Source organism: Scyliorhinus canicula, chromosome 18, assembly GCF_902713615.1.
Source record: "Scyliorhinus canicula chromosome 18, sScyCan1.1, whole genome shotgun sequence".
Taxonomy (NCBI): Eukaryota; Metazoa; Chordata; class Chondrichthyes; order Carcharhiniformes; family Scyliorhinidae; genus Scyliorhinus; species Scyliorhinus canicula.
This window is the reverse complement of record NC_052163.1, coordinates 85,834,768-85,852,363: the sequence shown is the minus strand read 5'-3', so window position 1 is coordinate 85,852,363 and position 17,596 is coordinate 85,834,768. Positions and strand designations below refer to the sequence as shown.

Genomic DNA, 17,596 nt, shown 5'->3' with positions numbered 1-17,596 from the left:
TGAACTTGGCCCAGTTGGTGGATCAGATGAAAGATGATTTTCGGAGATGGGATGTGCTCCCGTTGTCTCTAGCTGGTAGAGTCCAAACGGTGAAAATGACGGTCCTCCCGAGGTTCCTGCTTGTATTTCAATGTCTCCCCATCTTCATTCCACGGTCCTTTTTTAAGCGGGACAATAAAGTTATAGCGGGCTTTGAATGGGGGGGGGGGGGGGGGCAAGTCCCTGCGAGTGAGGGGGGTAATGCTGGAGCGGAGTCGGGGAGAGGGAGGGCTGGCGCTGCCAAATTTGAGCAATTATTATTGGGTGGCTAACATAGACATGATTAGGAAGTGGCTGGTGGTTGGGGGGGGGTTGGCGTGGGTGCGTATGGAGGCGGCTTCTTACAAGTTTGCGGGCGCTGGTAAATGCGCCTCTGCCGTTCCCGCCGGCGCGGTACTCCACCAGCCCCGTGGTGGTGGCGGCTTGAGAGGAGGCAATAGAGGAGATATGTGGGAGCATCGGTCTAGTCCCCAATCTGCGATAATTACCGGTTTTCCCCGGGGAGGATGGACGGGTGGTTCCGAATGTGGCGGAGAGCGGGGATTGAGAGGATGGGGACTTGTTTATAGAGGGGAGCTTTCAGAATATGAGGGTGCTTGAGGAGAAGTTTGCATTGGCGGGGGGAAACTAATTTTGATATCTGCAGGTGCAGGACTTTCTGCATAGACAGGTATCAACCTTTCCACTGCCGCTAAGGGGGATTCAGGACAGGGGAGTTTCCAGAGGATGGATAGGAGAGCGTTTCTGACATTTGTAAGGAACTTATGGGATCAGAGGAGACACAGACTGAAGAGCTGAAGCGAAAGTGGGAGGAGGTGCTGGGGGGGAAAGATAGAGGAGGGCCTTTGGGCGGACGCATTGAGTAGTGTCAACGTGACCGCAACTTGTGCCAAACTCCGCCTGATTCAATTCAAGGTCGTTCACCGGGCTCACATGATGGTGGCCCGGATGAGCAGTTTCTCTGGGGTGGGAATTAGGCGCACAAAATGTGCGGGAGGACCAGCGAACCATGTCCACATGTTCTGGGCATGTCCAAAGTTGAAGGGATTTTGGCAGGGGTTTGCTGACGTCATGTCCAAGGTATTAAAAACAAGTGTGGCATTGAGTCCAGGGTTAATTAATGGTGGACCTGTTGGGGAGGGAGTTGGTATTTGCACTATGTTTATATTTTCATGTACATTGTTTATATTGCTGCTGTTACCATGCCAAAAAATACCTCAATAAAATGTTTATTAAAAAAAAAGGTTTAGTCAAAGATGAGTTTTTGTTTTTATTTAAAAAGAGGAGTCCAATGTGAAAGATTATGGGGAGGGGTCCAGGATGGGACTCAGTCAGTAAAAGGTTTTGCCTGCAGCAGTACAGGAAAGGGGGAGGAAGCATTTAAAAACAAGAAAAATAGTAATTCATTTTTTTGGACATTTTTAAGGACATATAAGAATCAATAAACAGAGACCACCTTAGGGCAGCAGGGTAGCATGGTGGTTAGCATAAATGCTTCACAGCTCCAGGGTCCCAGGTTCGATTCCCGGCTGGGTCACTGTCTGTGTGGAGTCTGCACGTCCTCCCCCTGTGTGCGTGGGTTTCCTCCGGGTGCTCCGGTTTCCTCCCACAGTCCAAAGATGTGCGGGTTAGGTGGATTGGCCATGCTAAATTGCCCGTAGTGTCCTAATAAAAGTAAGTTTAAGGGGGGGGTTGTTGGGTTACGGGTATAGGGTGGATACGTGGGTTTGAGTAGGGTGATCATGGCTCGGCACAACATTGAGGGCCGAAGGGCCTGTTCTGTGCTGTACTGTTCTATGTTCTATGTTGTTTGGCCCAGTTGGTAGGCCCCTTGCTTTTGGATTTGAGGGTTGTGGGTACAAGCTCAATACTGAGGGAGTGCTGCTCCATTGGTTTTGGACTCTTTCAAGCAAGGGATTCAACTGAGAACCCATCCATCTGCTTTGCTGTCTCTATGCACAGATATAATTCCCCGCAGTTTTCCAAAGAGTACCACAGGATAATCCAATGTCCATCTGAAGCTGCAGCACAAGACAGGTTGTCAGACCAATCCTATCACTAAAGGAAGCTTGATCTAACAGTGCAGCACTGCCATTAGTTGCGAGCTGAAACCACAATGATCTGCTCTAGTGAGAAGCTAGGAAAACATACTCGAATGCTTTGTTAAAGACTATATTGGCTCCATTATCTCGGATTTCTTTTTCTCCACGATCTATCGAATAATTCAGAATCATCTGAATAATTACTGTTGAAATACGGACTGTTCCCAATGTCTTCCTTAGATACATTGATGGCTTTTCAGTGTATTCAAATGCTACAAGAGAGCACGTGCAGGTGAGATTAATTGTTTTTAGCTTGATACAGTGACACAAAAGATTTTTTTAACATTATTTTACGGGATGTGGGCGCCGTTGGTTAGGCCAGCATTCATTGCCCATCACGGGTTGCCCTTCGGAAGGTGTTATTGAGATGTCTTCTTGAACTGCTGCAGTCCCCGAGGTGTAGGTACACCCACAGTGCTGTTGGGATGGGAGTTCCAGAATTTTGACCCAGGGACAGTGAAGGAATGGCGATAATTTTCCAAGTCAGGGTGGTGAATGACTTGGAGGGGAACATCCTGGTGGTGGGGTTCCCAGGTATCTGCTGTTATTGTTCTTCAGATGGTAGTCGTCGTGGGTTTGGAAAGTGCTGCCTAAAGAACCTTGATGAGTTCCTGCAGTACATCTCAAAGATGGTCCACACAGTTGCCACTGTTCATCAGTGATGGAGGATTAAATGTTTGTGGAAGAGGGAGCAATCAAGTGGGCTGTTTTGCCCTGGATGGTGTTGAGCTTCATGAGTGTTGTTGGAGCTGCACTCATCCAGGCAAGTGGAGAGCATTCCATTACACTCCTGACTTGTGCCTTGTGGACAAGCTTTGGGGTCGGGAGGTGAGCTACTCACCATAGGATTCCTAGCCTTTGACCTGCTCTGGTAGCCACATTATTAATATGGTTAGTCCAGTTCAGTTTCTGGTCAATGGTAATTCAAAGAATGTTGATTATGGAGGATCCAGCAATGGTAATGCCATTGGATGTCAAGGGGCAGTGATTAGATCATCTCTTGTCGGAGATGGTCATTGCTTGGCACATGTGTGACGTGAATGTAGCTTTCCACTTGTCAGCCCAGGCCTGCATATTGTCCAGATGTTGCTGCATTTGGACATGGACTGCTTCATTATTTGAGAAATCACTAAAGGTGCTGAATATTGTGCAAACAACCCCACTCCTGGACTTATGATGGAAGGGAGGTCATTGATGAAGCAGCTGAAGATGGCTGTGCCTGGGACACTACCCCGAGGAACACTTGCAGCGATGTCCTGGAGCTGAGAAGATTGACCTCCAACCACCACAACCATCTTCCTTAGTGCCAGATATGATTCCAACCAGCAGTGAGTTTCATCTGATTGTTATATTCGGTAAAATGCTGCCTTGATGTCAATGGCAGTCACTCTCACCTCAACTCTTTTGTACATAGAATTTACATTGCAGAAGGAGGCCATTCGGCCCATTGATTCTGCACTGGCCCTTGGACAGAGCACCCTGCCTAAGCACACACCTCCACCCTATCCCTACACCTACCCTATCCCCGTAACCCCACCTAACCTTTTTGGACACAAAGGGTAATTTAGCTAAATCATTTAATCTGCATCCGGAGAAAACCCACGCAAACACGGGGAGAACGTGCAGACTCCACACAGACAGTGACGCAAGCTGGGAATCAAACCTGTGACCCTGGAGCTGCGAAACAACTGTGCTAACCACTGTGCAACCCTGCTTGAATGAAGGTTGTAATGAGGTCATGAGCTGAGTGACCCTGGCGGAACGTAAATTGAGTGTCCGTGAGCAGGTTATTGTTGAGTAAGCGCTGCATGACAGCACTGTTGATGTTTCATTCCATCATACCGATTGATAGGGTGGTAATTGGTTTGGTTGGATTTGTACTGTTTCTTATTTCCAGGACACACCTGGGCAATTTTCCACATTGCCAGTGTTGTAGTGTACTACAGTAGTCCCCCTTTATAACGCGGGTGTTGGGGTCCAAGACAGCTACCCGCGTTGCATCCGAGCCGCGGATATCCACGATGGGGGTTTTAAATTTATTTAAAAATCTATGCTAGCGCTTCCCATTGAGAGTCTACAGGGGGCGGGTGGAGAGGTCAGACCCCCGTAGACTCACAATGGGAAGCGCTAGCATAGATTTTAAAATAAATTTAAAACCCCCATCGTGGATCTAATTAAAACAGTGTCAATTTCAGCGGCCGGCTCACTTTGATCCGGAGAGGGAAGCTGCTCTCTCACTGAAACAATCAGCCGGCCGCTGAAATTGACACTGCCCGCTGCTCTCTCCCTCCAATCCAACTTTTAAGTTTTAATGTTTCTGATTGGAGGGAGAGAGCAGCGGGCAGTGTCAATTTCAGCGGCCGGCTGATTGTTTCAGTGAGAGAGCAGCTTCCCTCTCCGGATCAAAGTGAGCCGGCCGCTGAAATTGACACAACTGACAGTTGGGGTCCATAAGCCCCCCCCCCGCGGTATATCGCGAACCGCGGTATTGCGGAGCGCGGTATAACGGGGGACTACTGTAGAACAGCTTGGCTAGCGGTCTGGCAAGTTCTGGAGCATATTGCCAGAATATTGTCAGGGCCCATAACCTTTGCAGTATCCAGTGTCTTCAGCCATTTCTCACAATCACGTGGAGTGAATCTTATTGGCTGAAGATTGACATCTGTGATGTTGGGGATTTCCGGAGGAGACCGGGATGGATCATCCACTCGGCACTTCTGACCGAAGATTATTGCCAATGCCTCAGCCTTGTCCATTGCACAGATGTGCTCTGCTCCTCCAGCATTGAGGATGGGGATATTTGTGGAGCCTCCTCCTCCAGTGATTTGTTTAATTGTCCACCCCGATTCTTGGCTGGATTTGGCAGGACTGCAGAGCTTAGATCTGATGCGTTTGTCGTGGAATCGCTTAGCTCTGTCTACTATTTACTGCTGCTTACGCTGTTTGACACACAAGTAGCCATGTGTTGTAGCTTCACCAAGGTAACACCTCATTTTTTGGTATGCCTGGTGTTGCTCCTGGCATGCTCTCCTGCACTTTTCATTGAACTAGGGTTGATCCCCTGGCGTGGTGGAAATGGTAGAGTGGGGGATATGCCCGGCCATGAGGTTGCAGATTGAGGTAGAGTGCAATTCTGCTGTTGCTGATGGCCCACAGTACCTCATGACTGTGCCCAGTCTTGAGTTGCGAGATCTGTTCGAAGTCTATCTCATTTTGCACGGTTGTAGTGTCATAGAACACAATGGAGGGGATTCTCACTGTGAAGACGAAACTTTGTCTCCAAAAGGAAAGTGCGATGGTCACTTCTACCGCTGCGGTCAAGGGCAGATGCATCTGCAGCAGGCAGGTTGGTGAGGATGAGGTCAAGTATGCTTTTCCCTCCTGGTGATTCCCTCAACACCTGCTGCACAGCCCGTCGCTATGTCCTTTGGGACATGGCCAGCTCGGTCTGTGGTGGTGCTACTGAGCCACTCTTTGTGGTGGACATTGAAGTCTGCCACCCAGACTATATTCTGCACCCATGCCATCCTCAGTGTTTCGGCTAAGGGGTGTTCAACATGGAGGAGAACTGATTCATCAGCTGACAGTGGACGGTACGTGGTAATCAGCAGAAGGCTTCCGTGCCCATGTTTAATCTGAAGCCATGAGACTTCATGGGGTCCAGAGTCAATGTTGAGAACTCCCAGGGCAACTCCCTCCCGACTGTATACCAATGTGCCGCCACCTCTCCTGGGTCTGTCTTGCCGGTGAGATAGGACATAACTAAGAATGGTGATAGTGGTGTCTGGGACATCGATTCTGTGACTATGACTATGTCAGGCTGTTGCTTGACTAGTTTGTGAGCCAGCTCTCCCAATTTTGGCACAGACCCCAGATATTAGTAAGGAACAATTTGCAGGGTCGACAGGGATGGGTTTAATGTTGTCGTTTCTGGTGCCTGGGGCGATGCCGAGTGGCCCATCCGGTTTCATTCCTTTTTAGTGTTTTTGCAGTGGTTGAATATAACTGGGAAGCTTGCTTGGGCATTTAAGAGTCAACCTCATTTGCATGGATCTGGAGTCACATGTAGGCCAGACCAGGTAAAAGGATGGCAGGTTTCCTTCCCTGAAAACCAGGTGGCTTTTTACAACAATCGACAATGGTCATCATTAGACTTTAATTTCAGATATTCTACTGAGTTTAAATTCCACCGCCTGCTGTCGTGTGTTTCGAACCTGGGTCCCCAGATCATTATACTGTGTCACTGCCAGTCCAGTGACAATGCCACCAGGCCACCACCTTCAAAATTGTAAAAATACAATCTCATCACGGTTTCCATATTCAGAACTGTTGTTTGTACACAAAATTTTTTGTATTTACTATCTGACAATATAACTCCACAAACAAAAATGGTATTTATCCTCTTAAATTCTTATAATCTTGCCAATTTAAGATGTTTTCCAAGAAAGGACGGCACATAAATTGATCTTAATCTTCCAAATTATTCCCGTACCAGCCTCCCCGAACAGGCGACGGAACGTGGTGACTCGGGGCTTTTCACAGTAACTTCATTTGAAGCTTACTTGTGAAAATAAGCGATTTTCATTTCAAATTATTCATGATTATATGCTATAATTGTAGGTATTATAGATTAAAAAGTCAGCATAAATCCATTGAAGAAAGCCATTCATTGCTATACCTGTACTTCAGTTGTTTCAAAACTGACATCCACACTTTCATGGTCACTTGTTTCCTCCTCCATTGTGACTCCCTCGTTGCTGCTCTCTACCTCCCTCCATATTGGTATTTTGTTCCTGGTAGCAAACTGTTCAAATGCCTGCTGACAGGACATGCGCTCCTTTTCAAACACCACCTTCTTTGATTTGGGGAGCACATACATCATGGTAGATTTGGCTTTCGGTTTAAATTCATCTTCAGCAGCAAAACTGTCCGATAGCATACTTGCAAAGAGAGAATCTGCTTGGGATGACTCTGCCCTGGATGGTTCGGTACCATCGGTTGAGGTAGCTGCCGTTGTGTCTGTTTCCACACGCTTCTTTTTCTTTTCACTTTTGGATTTTGAGGAACGAGAATATGTTTTCAGTGGCTTGCCATTAGCTGTGCACAGAAAAAGAAAGAAGTAAACCTAAGACTTTATGATATTAGTCTTCATACCAATTTGCAATCACAATGAAAAACATTTTATCTTAAATGCTGGTTGTTTCTCAGCGGTAGTACTCTCATCTAGAAGGTGGTCAGGTTTCGGTATTTTGGATGGCATATTAAACTGTCCGCCTTGTCTACTTGTCCTTCAAGGTCAACAAGAAGATCTCAGCCAATAGAGGAGCCTGGAGTCCCGGCTAGTATTTAACCCCAACCAAATTCACTAAAATGCAGATTATCTGGTCATTATTATGTTGTTTCCTGACTGTAAATTGGCTATTGTATTTTCTACATTAACACAATATCTTTGCTACAAAAGTACTCCATTGGCAATAAAGCATCTTGGGACTTCCTAAGGCCTCAGTGTTACATCTCATCCAAAAGACAAAAGCTTTGACAGTACAGTGTTCCCTCAGTACTGCACTGGAATGTCAGGCTAGATTTTTTGCCCATATCTTTTGAGTGGATTTAAACCCACAACATTCTGGCTCAGAGATGAGTGTACAACCACTGAGCAATATGACAACTGACACAGTATAAATCTAAGTCTTTCTTTGTCTTTATGAACAGGTGTACAGCTCAATGGTTCATAAGAAAGGCTTGAACAAGGTAAAGGTAATTAGCCTGGTAAGACACTTTTTGCCCACTCAGGCGGTGTCATTTTTAGTGAGCCAAAACTAACAATTCCAATTTCCCCAGAACACAAATCCCAGAACAGGTATGGGAGCATTCATGGTAAAGTCTTCCACCTGAATCTGTGGGTAACTGGACAATAAAATAAATTTCAGATGAAGGGGAAAAGTCTGAGCTTCTGTGGCTTTACCATAATATTCACCAATATACTAAAAATGCAGAAAATGAAATCTACAGAAAGCATCCAACTTCAAAGGTTTTTTTAAAGTGTATGACAATTTTCAAGTCATCAGCAATAAAACAACAGAATACTGCACCCAAAAGTAGTTGCCCAAATAACTTGGAGAACTAAGTTACTGCATTTTTTACATCTGCAATGTGGATCCTGCAAATGTTGCCTCTTGCGGTTTTCAACTGTTTGAGTTGCTATGCCAGAAAGACTTCAACCTCTATGTTCTTTTGCCATTTTTAAAAATACATCTGCTCAATCAGCTTAATGCAAGGTCATCAATTTGTGAAACAGTGCATTTCCTCTGTCCCTCGGCTCCACAGAATGAACATTTTAATACAGGTGTCCCAATGAGGAGCATGTTCCAGGTTTTACTCCCTTGAAGATTTATGCTCACAGTTGAGCTGCATTTATAAAAGCTCAAGCAACGAGACCAAAATAACATACAGACTGAGAAGAAAGCAGATATCAATTCCCAAGGACAACGGCATAAAGGCATGACGATGAGAAAATTACTCATCACATAATATGGTAAATAAATGAGGCTTTGGCTCTCAGTCTTCCTACAAACTGAACAAAAAGTGCAGATTGGCAATTGTGGTTGTAATGCTATGTAGACAGACATGTAACTAAAGGGTTAATCACAACACCTAGCTGTAACACTACTACTAGAGGGCATTACAAAACCCACTATACAACTGAGCTCCCAGAAGTTCTCGCTCTCTTTCCATGCAGGAGTTATCAGATAGCAGCAGTGTAGAAGAGCAAGATCACATCCCAGACACCACGTGCAGCTTAGATACAGTTTGTACAGTTATTTATCCTGGCTTTGTTGCTAGAGTTAGTTCAGTGGAGTGTCAAACTCATTTATTAGTTTTAGCGTTACTTAATAAATTCTTTCAATTTACCTTGAAGACTCGAGTGTTCTTCAACATCATCTACAGACATATATTACTTAAACCCAGTAATATAACATGGTACCAGAGTGCCTACTGAATCTACCTAGTCACATTTAGTGAACAGAAAGAAAATAGACAGCTATTCGGCAACAGAGGCATCGCCTTCGGAACAAAACCTGATGATTCCTGGCACGGTGGACAGACCACAAGCTCCTCGTCACCTCAGGATCACCAGTAATCTTAATGTTAACTGGTGGTTGTTTAGACAACAATTTCAACTGTATTTAGAAACGTCTGACTTAATGCTCCAGATGCTCGTAAGATCGCTCTTTAATTGACTATAGGTGGTCCACATGCGATAGAGATCTACAAATCTTTTAACTACTCAGAAGGTCAAGATAAAAAAAAGTATGAGACCATCCTTGAGAAATTTAATAGCCACTGTAAAGTACAGGCAAATTAGATATTTGAGCGCTACATCTTTAAACAAAGGATGCAAGGGAATGAGGAATCTTTTAACAGCTTTTTCAGTAACCTTAAACTGTGAGCTCAATCCTGCAATTTTGCTGCACTAAATGACTCAATGATTCGTGATCAGTGTTTGGAATTATTGATGAACATCTTAGAGAGCGATTACTTCGGCAAAAAGATTTGATCCTTGAAATCGCTATTGAAACGTATTTGGTGCATCAACAGTCGAAAAATCAGTACTTGCAGTATAAAATCGGTGAAAGTGGCGGCAAAACCCTCCACGAGGTCAAGTGTATCCGGTTTCCTCCCACAGTCCAAAGATGTGCGGGTTAGGTGGATTGGCCATGCTAAATTGCCCATAGTGTCCTAAAAAGTAAGGTTATGGGGGGGGGGGGTTATTGGGTTACGGGTATAGGGTGGATACGTGGGTTTGAGTAGGGTGATCATTGCTCGGCACAACATTGAGGGCCGAAGGGCCTGTTCTGTGCTGTACTGTTCTATGTTCTATGTATCAAGGCAGTGTCACAATTGAAAAGGCTCCACATTTCTGATGGCAGCCATCTTGCGCGCGCTCACTCAGGCCCCGCACATGCGCACTTCGAAATGAAGTGCGAGACGGCCAAGAATCGTTTTGCGCATGCGCAAAGACACACAGAACGTCATGATGTTGACGCGATGATGTGCACAAGGTGTGGAACCGCCCACTTTCGAAAAAAATGCCCTGCAAAAGGCAAACAATGTCTCCAATGTGGGAGACTGAATCACTATGCTGGACAGTACAGAGCTGCACTCCAATTTAAAACTCACAAACAGAATTTCAAGAAGCGTAACATTGGCAGTGTACAGCTTAAAACAGATGAGTCTGATCAAGATAGTGCAATAGATCCTGAAGATTATTGCCTGGATAAAACATTTCAAGTGGGAATTATTGAAAAGTTTGAAAACTCCACAGAGAAAACATCATAAGCGAAATCAATCCATGCCATTGATTCTGATGCTGAACGGAACAGTGTTGGATGTCAATAGATGCCTGATTAAATTCAAACTGGACACAGGTGCCTCCGCTAACCTGCTTTCAAAGTTCGACTTCTCGAAGCTCAAGCAAGCTCCCAAACTCTTTCCGGCTGCCTACAAACTACAATGGCAACGCAATCTTGTCATTGGGGTCATGCCATTTAGTAGTGTCCAACAAACGCATAGAGACGAGCCTGAGAATTGAGATTGTCCGATCAGACAAGTCGTCGCTCTTAGGTGCGAAAGCCTGCAACCAATTGAACTTTATTCAAAGGATTTACATATTAACGTCGTCTCATCAAGCTCTTTAGAGCAGAATTGAAGGAATACTGGATCAATATCCAGAAGTCTTCAGCGGAATGGACACATTTCCATTTGAGTACAAAATTTTGCTGCGTGCTGATGCAAAACTTGTAGTTCACCCACCAAGGAGAGTCCCTGCTACACTGAGGGAACGGTTAAAATCAGAGTTAGCAAGTCTCGAGAAAAAAGGCATCATCTCAAAAGTTACTGAACTGACTGACTGGGTCAGTTCAATGCTGAGCATAAAGGTGATTTAAGAATCTGCGTAGACCCTAAGGACCTAAACACGATTATAATGCGGGAACACTACCCGATCCCAAAAAGGGAAGAGATTACAAGCGAGATGGCACACGTGCGCATCTTCACCAAGTTAGATGCATCTCAGGGATTCTGGCAAATACAACTAGAAGAATCCAGCAGGAATCTCTGCACCATCAATACACCTTTTGGCAGATTTTGCTACAATCAAATGCCATTTGGAATCATTTCGGCATCTGAAATATTCCACCGGTTCATGGAACAGATGATGGAAGGAATAGATGGAGTTTGTGTCTACGTGTCTATGTGTCGAGACTGCAGAGTCTTCCAACGCATACACGAGCATGACCACAAATGCAGCTTTGGAACGCCTACACTCAAGTTCCTGGGTGACCAGATATCGGAACATGGTGTACGACCGGACACAGACAAGATAAAAGCCATTGAAGCTATGAAAGTCCCCGAGGACAAGAAAGCAATTCTTCACTTCCTTGGAGTGCTGAATTTTTTAGGCAAATTTATCCGAAATTCTGCCAACCACACAACATTTCTAAGGAATTTAATCAAAAAATCAACCTCATTTGAGTGGACGACGGAACATCAAAAAGAGTGGTTGGAGTTGAAGGCGAAACTCACAACCGCACCCGTCCTAGCATTCTTTGATTCAGATCGTGAAATTAAGATTCCGGCTGATGCAAGTCAAGATGGAATTGGAGCAGTGTTGTTACAAATAGACGACACCTCATCATGGGTTCCAGTTGCACATGCATCACGTGCAATGACGCCGACAGAGACTCGGTAAGCTCAAATTGAAAGGAATGTTTAGGTCTCCTCACTGGTATCTTAAAATTCCATGATTAAGTTTATGGCCTGTCAACATTCACCGTTGAAACGGATCATAAACCTTTGGTGCATATCATTCAAAAGAATCAAAATGACATAACCCCTCAATTACAAAGAATACTACTCAAACTTCGGAAATATAATTTCAATCTTGTATAAACGCTTGGCAAAGATCTAATCATTGCAGACACATTGTCTCGTTCAGTCACTTCGCCAAGTGATCCACTGGAGATAATCCAATACATCGAGTCTCAGGTACAAATATGCAGACAACCTTCCTGCAACGGACGAAAAAATAATTCTCATAAGAGAAGAAATGAAAAAAGATCCATTGCTGCAACAATTCCACAATGTTCAAGCCAACTTAATGATGATTAATGAAATACTGCTGAGGGTGGACAGAATTGTGATTCCGCTGCGTCTCAGGCATATGGTACATCGTCAGATTCACAAGGGACACCTCGGGATAGAAAAATGTAAATTAAGGGCCAGACAATCAGTCTACTGGCCTGGCATCAATAAGGATATCACGAACATGATTTTGGGATACGAAACAGGTCAAAAGCTCCTACAACCACATGACATACTACAACCACATGACATGGAACCCTCTCCTTGGTCCAAGGTAGGCATTGACTTATTTCACTCTAATGGTCGTAACTACATACTCCTTATAGACTACCACGCTGAGGTATTGAAGCTGTCAGACCTCACCTCAAAGACCGTGATCAGAGCATACAAAAAACTTTCTCTCGTCATGGCATACTGAACACTGTTATGACTGACACTGGACCGTGCTTTCACAGACAAGACTGGACTGAATTTGCAAAAACTCTACAACTTTAAGCACATCACCTCTAGTCCGCACTACCCGCAGTCCAACGGCAAAGTTGAAAAGGGGGTGCACATAGTCAAACAGCGAATCAACAAATCCTCGGATTCAGCATCCGACATTCACTTAGCACTACTGTCATATCGTGCTACTCCATTATCGACTGGCATGTCACCAGATCAACTTCTGATGAACAGGGATCTGAGAACAACACTTCCGGCTCTACAACTACCTAATCCAGATCACCTACCGGTGATACAGCAGATAAAACAGCTTCGTAATGCTCAAACATATTACTACAACAGACATGCAACCACTCTAGAATCACTATCTCCAGAAGATGCCTGGTCAGAATCAAAATTCCTGATGGAGGTTGATCTGTCATCATTAGACAAGCCGCACCCAGATCCTATATTCACAAAACTTCTGAAGGCAGAATCATTCGCAGAAATCGAAGGGCACTTCAGAAAATCACACGCCCACAATTGCTTTTTCTTCAAGTTCTATTTAATGAAGAAATATTTCCGGACACCATAACCAACAACTTTACTAGTCGTGATTCACACACAACTATCAAAACATCGACGTCTCCACCGCAACTTCTAAGAAGGTCATCGAGAACGAGAAGACGATCTAAAAGACTGAATTTATGAACATTTTGTTTAACATATTTGATGTGTGCATATCATGTTCTTATCTTTAATATCACTATCCATTTTTACTTGTTACCAAGCAAGAAATGTAAAAAGAAAAGGGGGGAATGTAATGATATGTAGGCAGACATATAGCTAAAGAGTTAATCACAACACCTAGCCATAACACTACCATTAGAGGGCATTACAAACCCCACTATACAACTGAGCTCCCAGAAGCTCTAGCTCTCTTTCCATGCAGGACTTATCAGATAGCAGCAGTGTAAGATCACAGCCTAGACACGACGTGTAGCTTAAATGCAGTTTGTACAGTTATATGTCCTTACTTTATTGCTAGAGTTAGTTCAATGGAGTGTCAAACTCATTTATTAATTTTATTGTTACGTAATAAATTATTTCAGTTTACTTCGAAGGCTCGAGTGTTCTTTAACATCATCTACAGTTAGTAACAACATATATTACTTAAACCCAATAATATAGCAGTGGTCCCCAATATCAAACAGGTCTGGGGCTTCAGGCAATGACTACAGGGATGGTGCGTCTTCACAGTGTAACCCCCAGCCTCCTCTCACATAATGAAAATGAAAAGTTCTAAGTTATTGGTCTTATACATATCATACAGCAATGCCCTAAGTGGTGAAAACAAATTCAAAACAAACAAAAGAAATATCATATTTTGTTTTCCATCAAATGAGGAAAAGAATAACTGAATTATGTGCCCACAAAGGTTCTGGAGTGCAGATAATGACAGTTCCACTGTATTTTAGTCAGGCTACCTTTCCCATTAAGGGTAGGTTATTTTGGTCCAGTGCATTTAATTACAGCTCATCGTACCTAATGGAATGCACAGATGAAAGACTTCAACTGCTGTAGTGAAGGGTGCATTTAATAGATGAAACATCACAACCTACAAACTGTTCTGTCAAGAACTCATTCAATTTAAAGTAATAGCTCCTGCAGAAACTAAGCGAGGAATCGTTCTTTTTGGCATGTCATAGTGGGTACTGCAAATACTGCCTCTTGCAGTTTTTGAACGCAACTTTCAAGATGGTTTAATTAGATGCCATTCAGCTCTGAAGCATCTGACATTTTGGAATGATAAATGTCCAGTAAAGCCCAGGAATATCAGACCATAGGCACATATCTGCAATATATATTTCACTACCAAGTCTTAGTGACCTTCCCCCTGGTGGACAAAAATGTTAAATGTGCAATTTTCAGTCTGCAATCTATGCTTTGAGATCTTTTTAACCACAAACCAGATCAACAGCATTTCTGGTTGCTTTCATTTTTGTTTTGATTAGAGATTAAAGGGGGTGAATAATTTAAATATTACCCAAAAATTCTCTGATGCACCAAATGGCCAGTATTGTAGCATTTGTACTTTAAAGCTTTTACGTATTTTAGATCTGAACTTGTTGAAAGCTTGGAATTCTGTCACAGTGAAAGGAACGTCAATCACATATTCTTCGGAGCCTGAACAGTTGGGATTGGGTTCAAACTGATGGAAATGAAAATATGTGCCTCTCTCCTTTTTCACCAAGTTGCAAGACTCCCAAGTGAAATGAGTAGGTTTACAAATCCAATTTGTGGTTTAATAATGCTGGACACAACACAAGATTGCCTGTGAGTTACTGATAATTCACAATTTCCTGGAAATTATCTAAAATGGAGAAGAAAAATTACACTGGTCCAGTAGAAAGATCTTCCCAGTGATCCGTGCTGTACTCAACATGAGAATTTTAGATGGTGATACGGGATTCTCCGACCCTGCGCCAGATCAGAGAATACCGGGGGGGGGGGAGAATCCTGCCCCGCCAGCCCGACCCCTGCTGCCTTATTCTCCTGCACCGTTTTTCGTGGGTTGGCAGGATTCCCACCACGCCGGTCGGGGGCCGTTGACAGCGGCACCCCCGGCGATTCTCTGGGCTCCGATGGGCCAAGTGGCCGTAGAGTTTTGCCCAGTCCCGCCAGCGCGCATTACTCACCTCACACACGGCGGCACCTGGCAGATAAGTGTGCGGGGGGGGGGGGCACGGTGCCCTGGCTCACGATTGGGGCCTACTGATCTGCAGGCGGGCTGGTTCCATGGGGGCCATCTTTCCTCCGCGCCGGGCCCCTGTAGAGCTCCGCCATATTGCCGGGGGCCAGCGTGGAGAAGGGAACTCCCGTGCATACGCGGAAATACATCAGCCGGTTCGCGAAAGTGCAAAATCACACCTGCCGTTCCGTGCATGGGCGAACTCGCGCCAGCCCTTTGGCGCCGGCTGGAGCAGCGGGGACGACTCCGGCGGCAACCTAGCCCCCTAGAAAGGTGAGAATTCCTCACTTTTGGGGGCCGTTGACGCCGGAGTCGTTGGCGCCAGTTTTCCCGCCGGCATGGGACAGAGCCCCATTTTTAGAGAATCCCGCCCATAATGTTTATAAAGCAGAAAAGTGTTTTAATCCATAACATGGATATTTTTCATGTTGACGGGCAAAAGGTTTTACCGAAGGAAAAGCAATGATGATGCCTTCTAGTATTCAATTTAAAATACTTATCCAATTGTGTGTATTAATTCCTCCCGGAGATGTACTTAAGGATTCGGTACAGCAAAGTTGAAAATTGCACAAGGTCTTTTCTGTGAGGCAAAAGGGATGGTGGGGAAAGTGACCAAAGAAAATGCACACAGACATGAAATGACCCTGAAATGATCTGTACACCTTTTGTTCAGGTAGCTCCATCACTGCTCGGAATCACTCCGCCTTTACTCCAATCCAGACTACATTTCAGAGATATTCACTAATAATTGTGTCTTGAACACATACCTGAAAAATGATGATCAAACAAACTTTCTGTGAAGTCAGCTTGGCTGAGCTCCAAGATCGTAACCTTGCTTGGTTTGCTGTGTTCCTCTGTGTCTATTGTTCTCTTGTGCTCCTCTTTGATCTTGGCTTCATCTTCAGGCACATCTTTTCCAGAGGTTTCTTCAATTACAGGTTCATTCAATATTTTCTGGTCTTCAGTTTTCTGTCTCCTAGTCTGGGTTCTTCGCCGATGGGACCTGCAGCACATTTTCAGGGAAGGGATGCAAAGAAAAAGTGAAATTGACAAAGTACCTCAAACATTCACTGGTGGTGCCTAATTTTTGCATATTAATAATTTGCATTTACAAAGGAGATTTGAACAGTTAAGTCTTTCTTTATTTTGAGTTCATAAAGCGGAAGAGTAATTTATTGAATGTATCATAGAACCACAGAACTGTTATGGTGCAGAAAGAGGCTATTTGGTCCATTGTGTCTGCACAAGCTCTCTGAATGAACGACTAATCTAATTCCATTCCCTAAACTTCTCCCTGTAACCCTAAACATTCTTACTTTTCAAATAACAGTCTAATTCCTTTTCGACTGCTACAAATGGATTTGTCTTCACCACATTCTATCAGACAGTGCATTCGAGACCCTAAACACTTGCTGAGTAAAAAGGTTTTTCCGCATCACTGTTACTTTTTGTGCTAATTACTTTAAATCTGCGCCCTCTCATTCTTGATTCTTTCACAATGGAAACAGTTTCTTATCTACTCTGTCCAGATCCCTTACAATTTTGAATACCTCTAATCTCTGCTCAGCCTTCTTATCTCAAGGAAAACTGTCCTCATTTCTCCAATCGATCTTCACAACTGAAATTCTTCATCCCTGGAACCAGCCTTGTGAATCTTTTCTGCACTACCTCCAATGTCTTCACAACCTTCCCAAAGTGTAGCGCCCAGAACTGGATGCAACTCTCCAGCTGAGGCTTAATTAGTGACTTAAACAAGTTCAACATAACTTTCTTTCTTTTACTCTTTGCCTTATTAAAAAACCTAGGATACTGTATGCATTATCAACCTTTCCAACCATCTTCAATGACTTATGCACGCATACACCCAGGTCCCTCTGCTCCTGAACTCATTTAAGATTATGTCTTCAAGATTATGAAGGAACAAGATACCCCTGACATGTTTTCACTGGTTGGTGAGAGCTTAATAAGAGGACACAAATTTAAGGTCATCTCAAAAAGCATTAAAGGGAGGTTAGAAAAAGATTCTTCACATGGCGGGTGACCATCATGTGGAATAGTCAGTCACAAATTCTTGTTGAAGCAGCTAAGTACTTTAAAATTAATCAGATAATTGATTGGAAAAAAGGAATAATAAAGA

The 17,596-nt window shown here is 44.1% G+C and overlaps 1 protein-coding gene across 3 annotated transcripts in view; it reads right to left on the bottom strand.

The window, feature by feature from the left end:
* Positions 1 to 17,596, bottom strand: part of kdm4b (lysine (K)-specific demethylase 4B) — a 740,412-nt gene that overhangs the window by 191,273 nt on the left and 531,543 nt on the right. For 2 of the 3 annotated variants that reach the window (XM_038777903.1, XM_038777902.1), the window contains 2 exons: positions 16,227 to 16,462; positions 6,820 to 7,238 (listed from right to left, as the gene is read on the bottom strand). In XM_038777903.1, coding sequence (XP_038633831.1) covers positions 6,820 to 7,238; positions 16,227 to 16,462 — 655 coding nt within the window. Of the gene's footprint in view, positions 1 to 6,819; positions 7,242 to 16,226; positions 16,463 to 17,596 lie in introns of those variants that run through there. The other variant, XM_038777904.1, reaches the window with a different exon arrangement.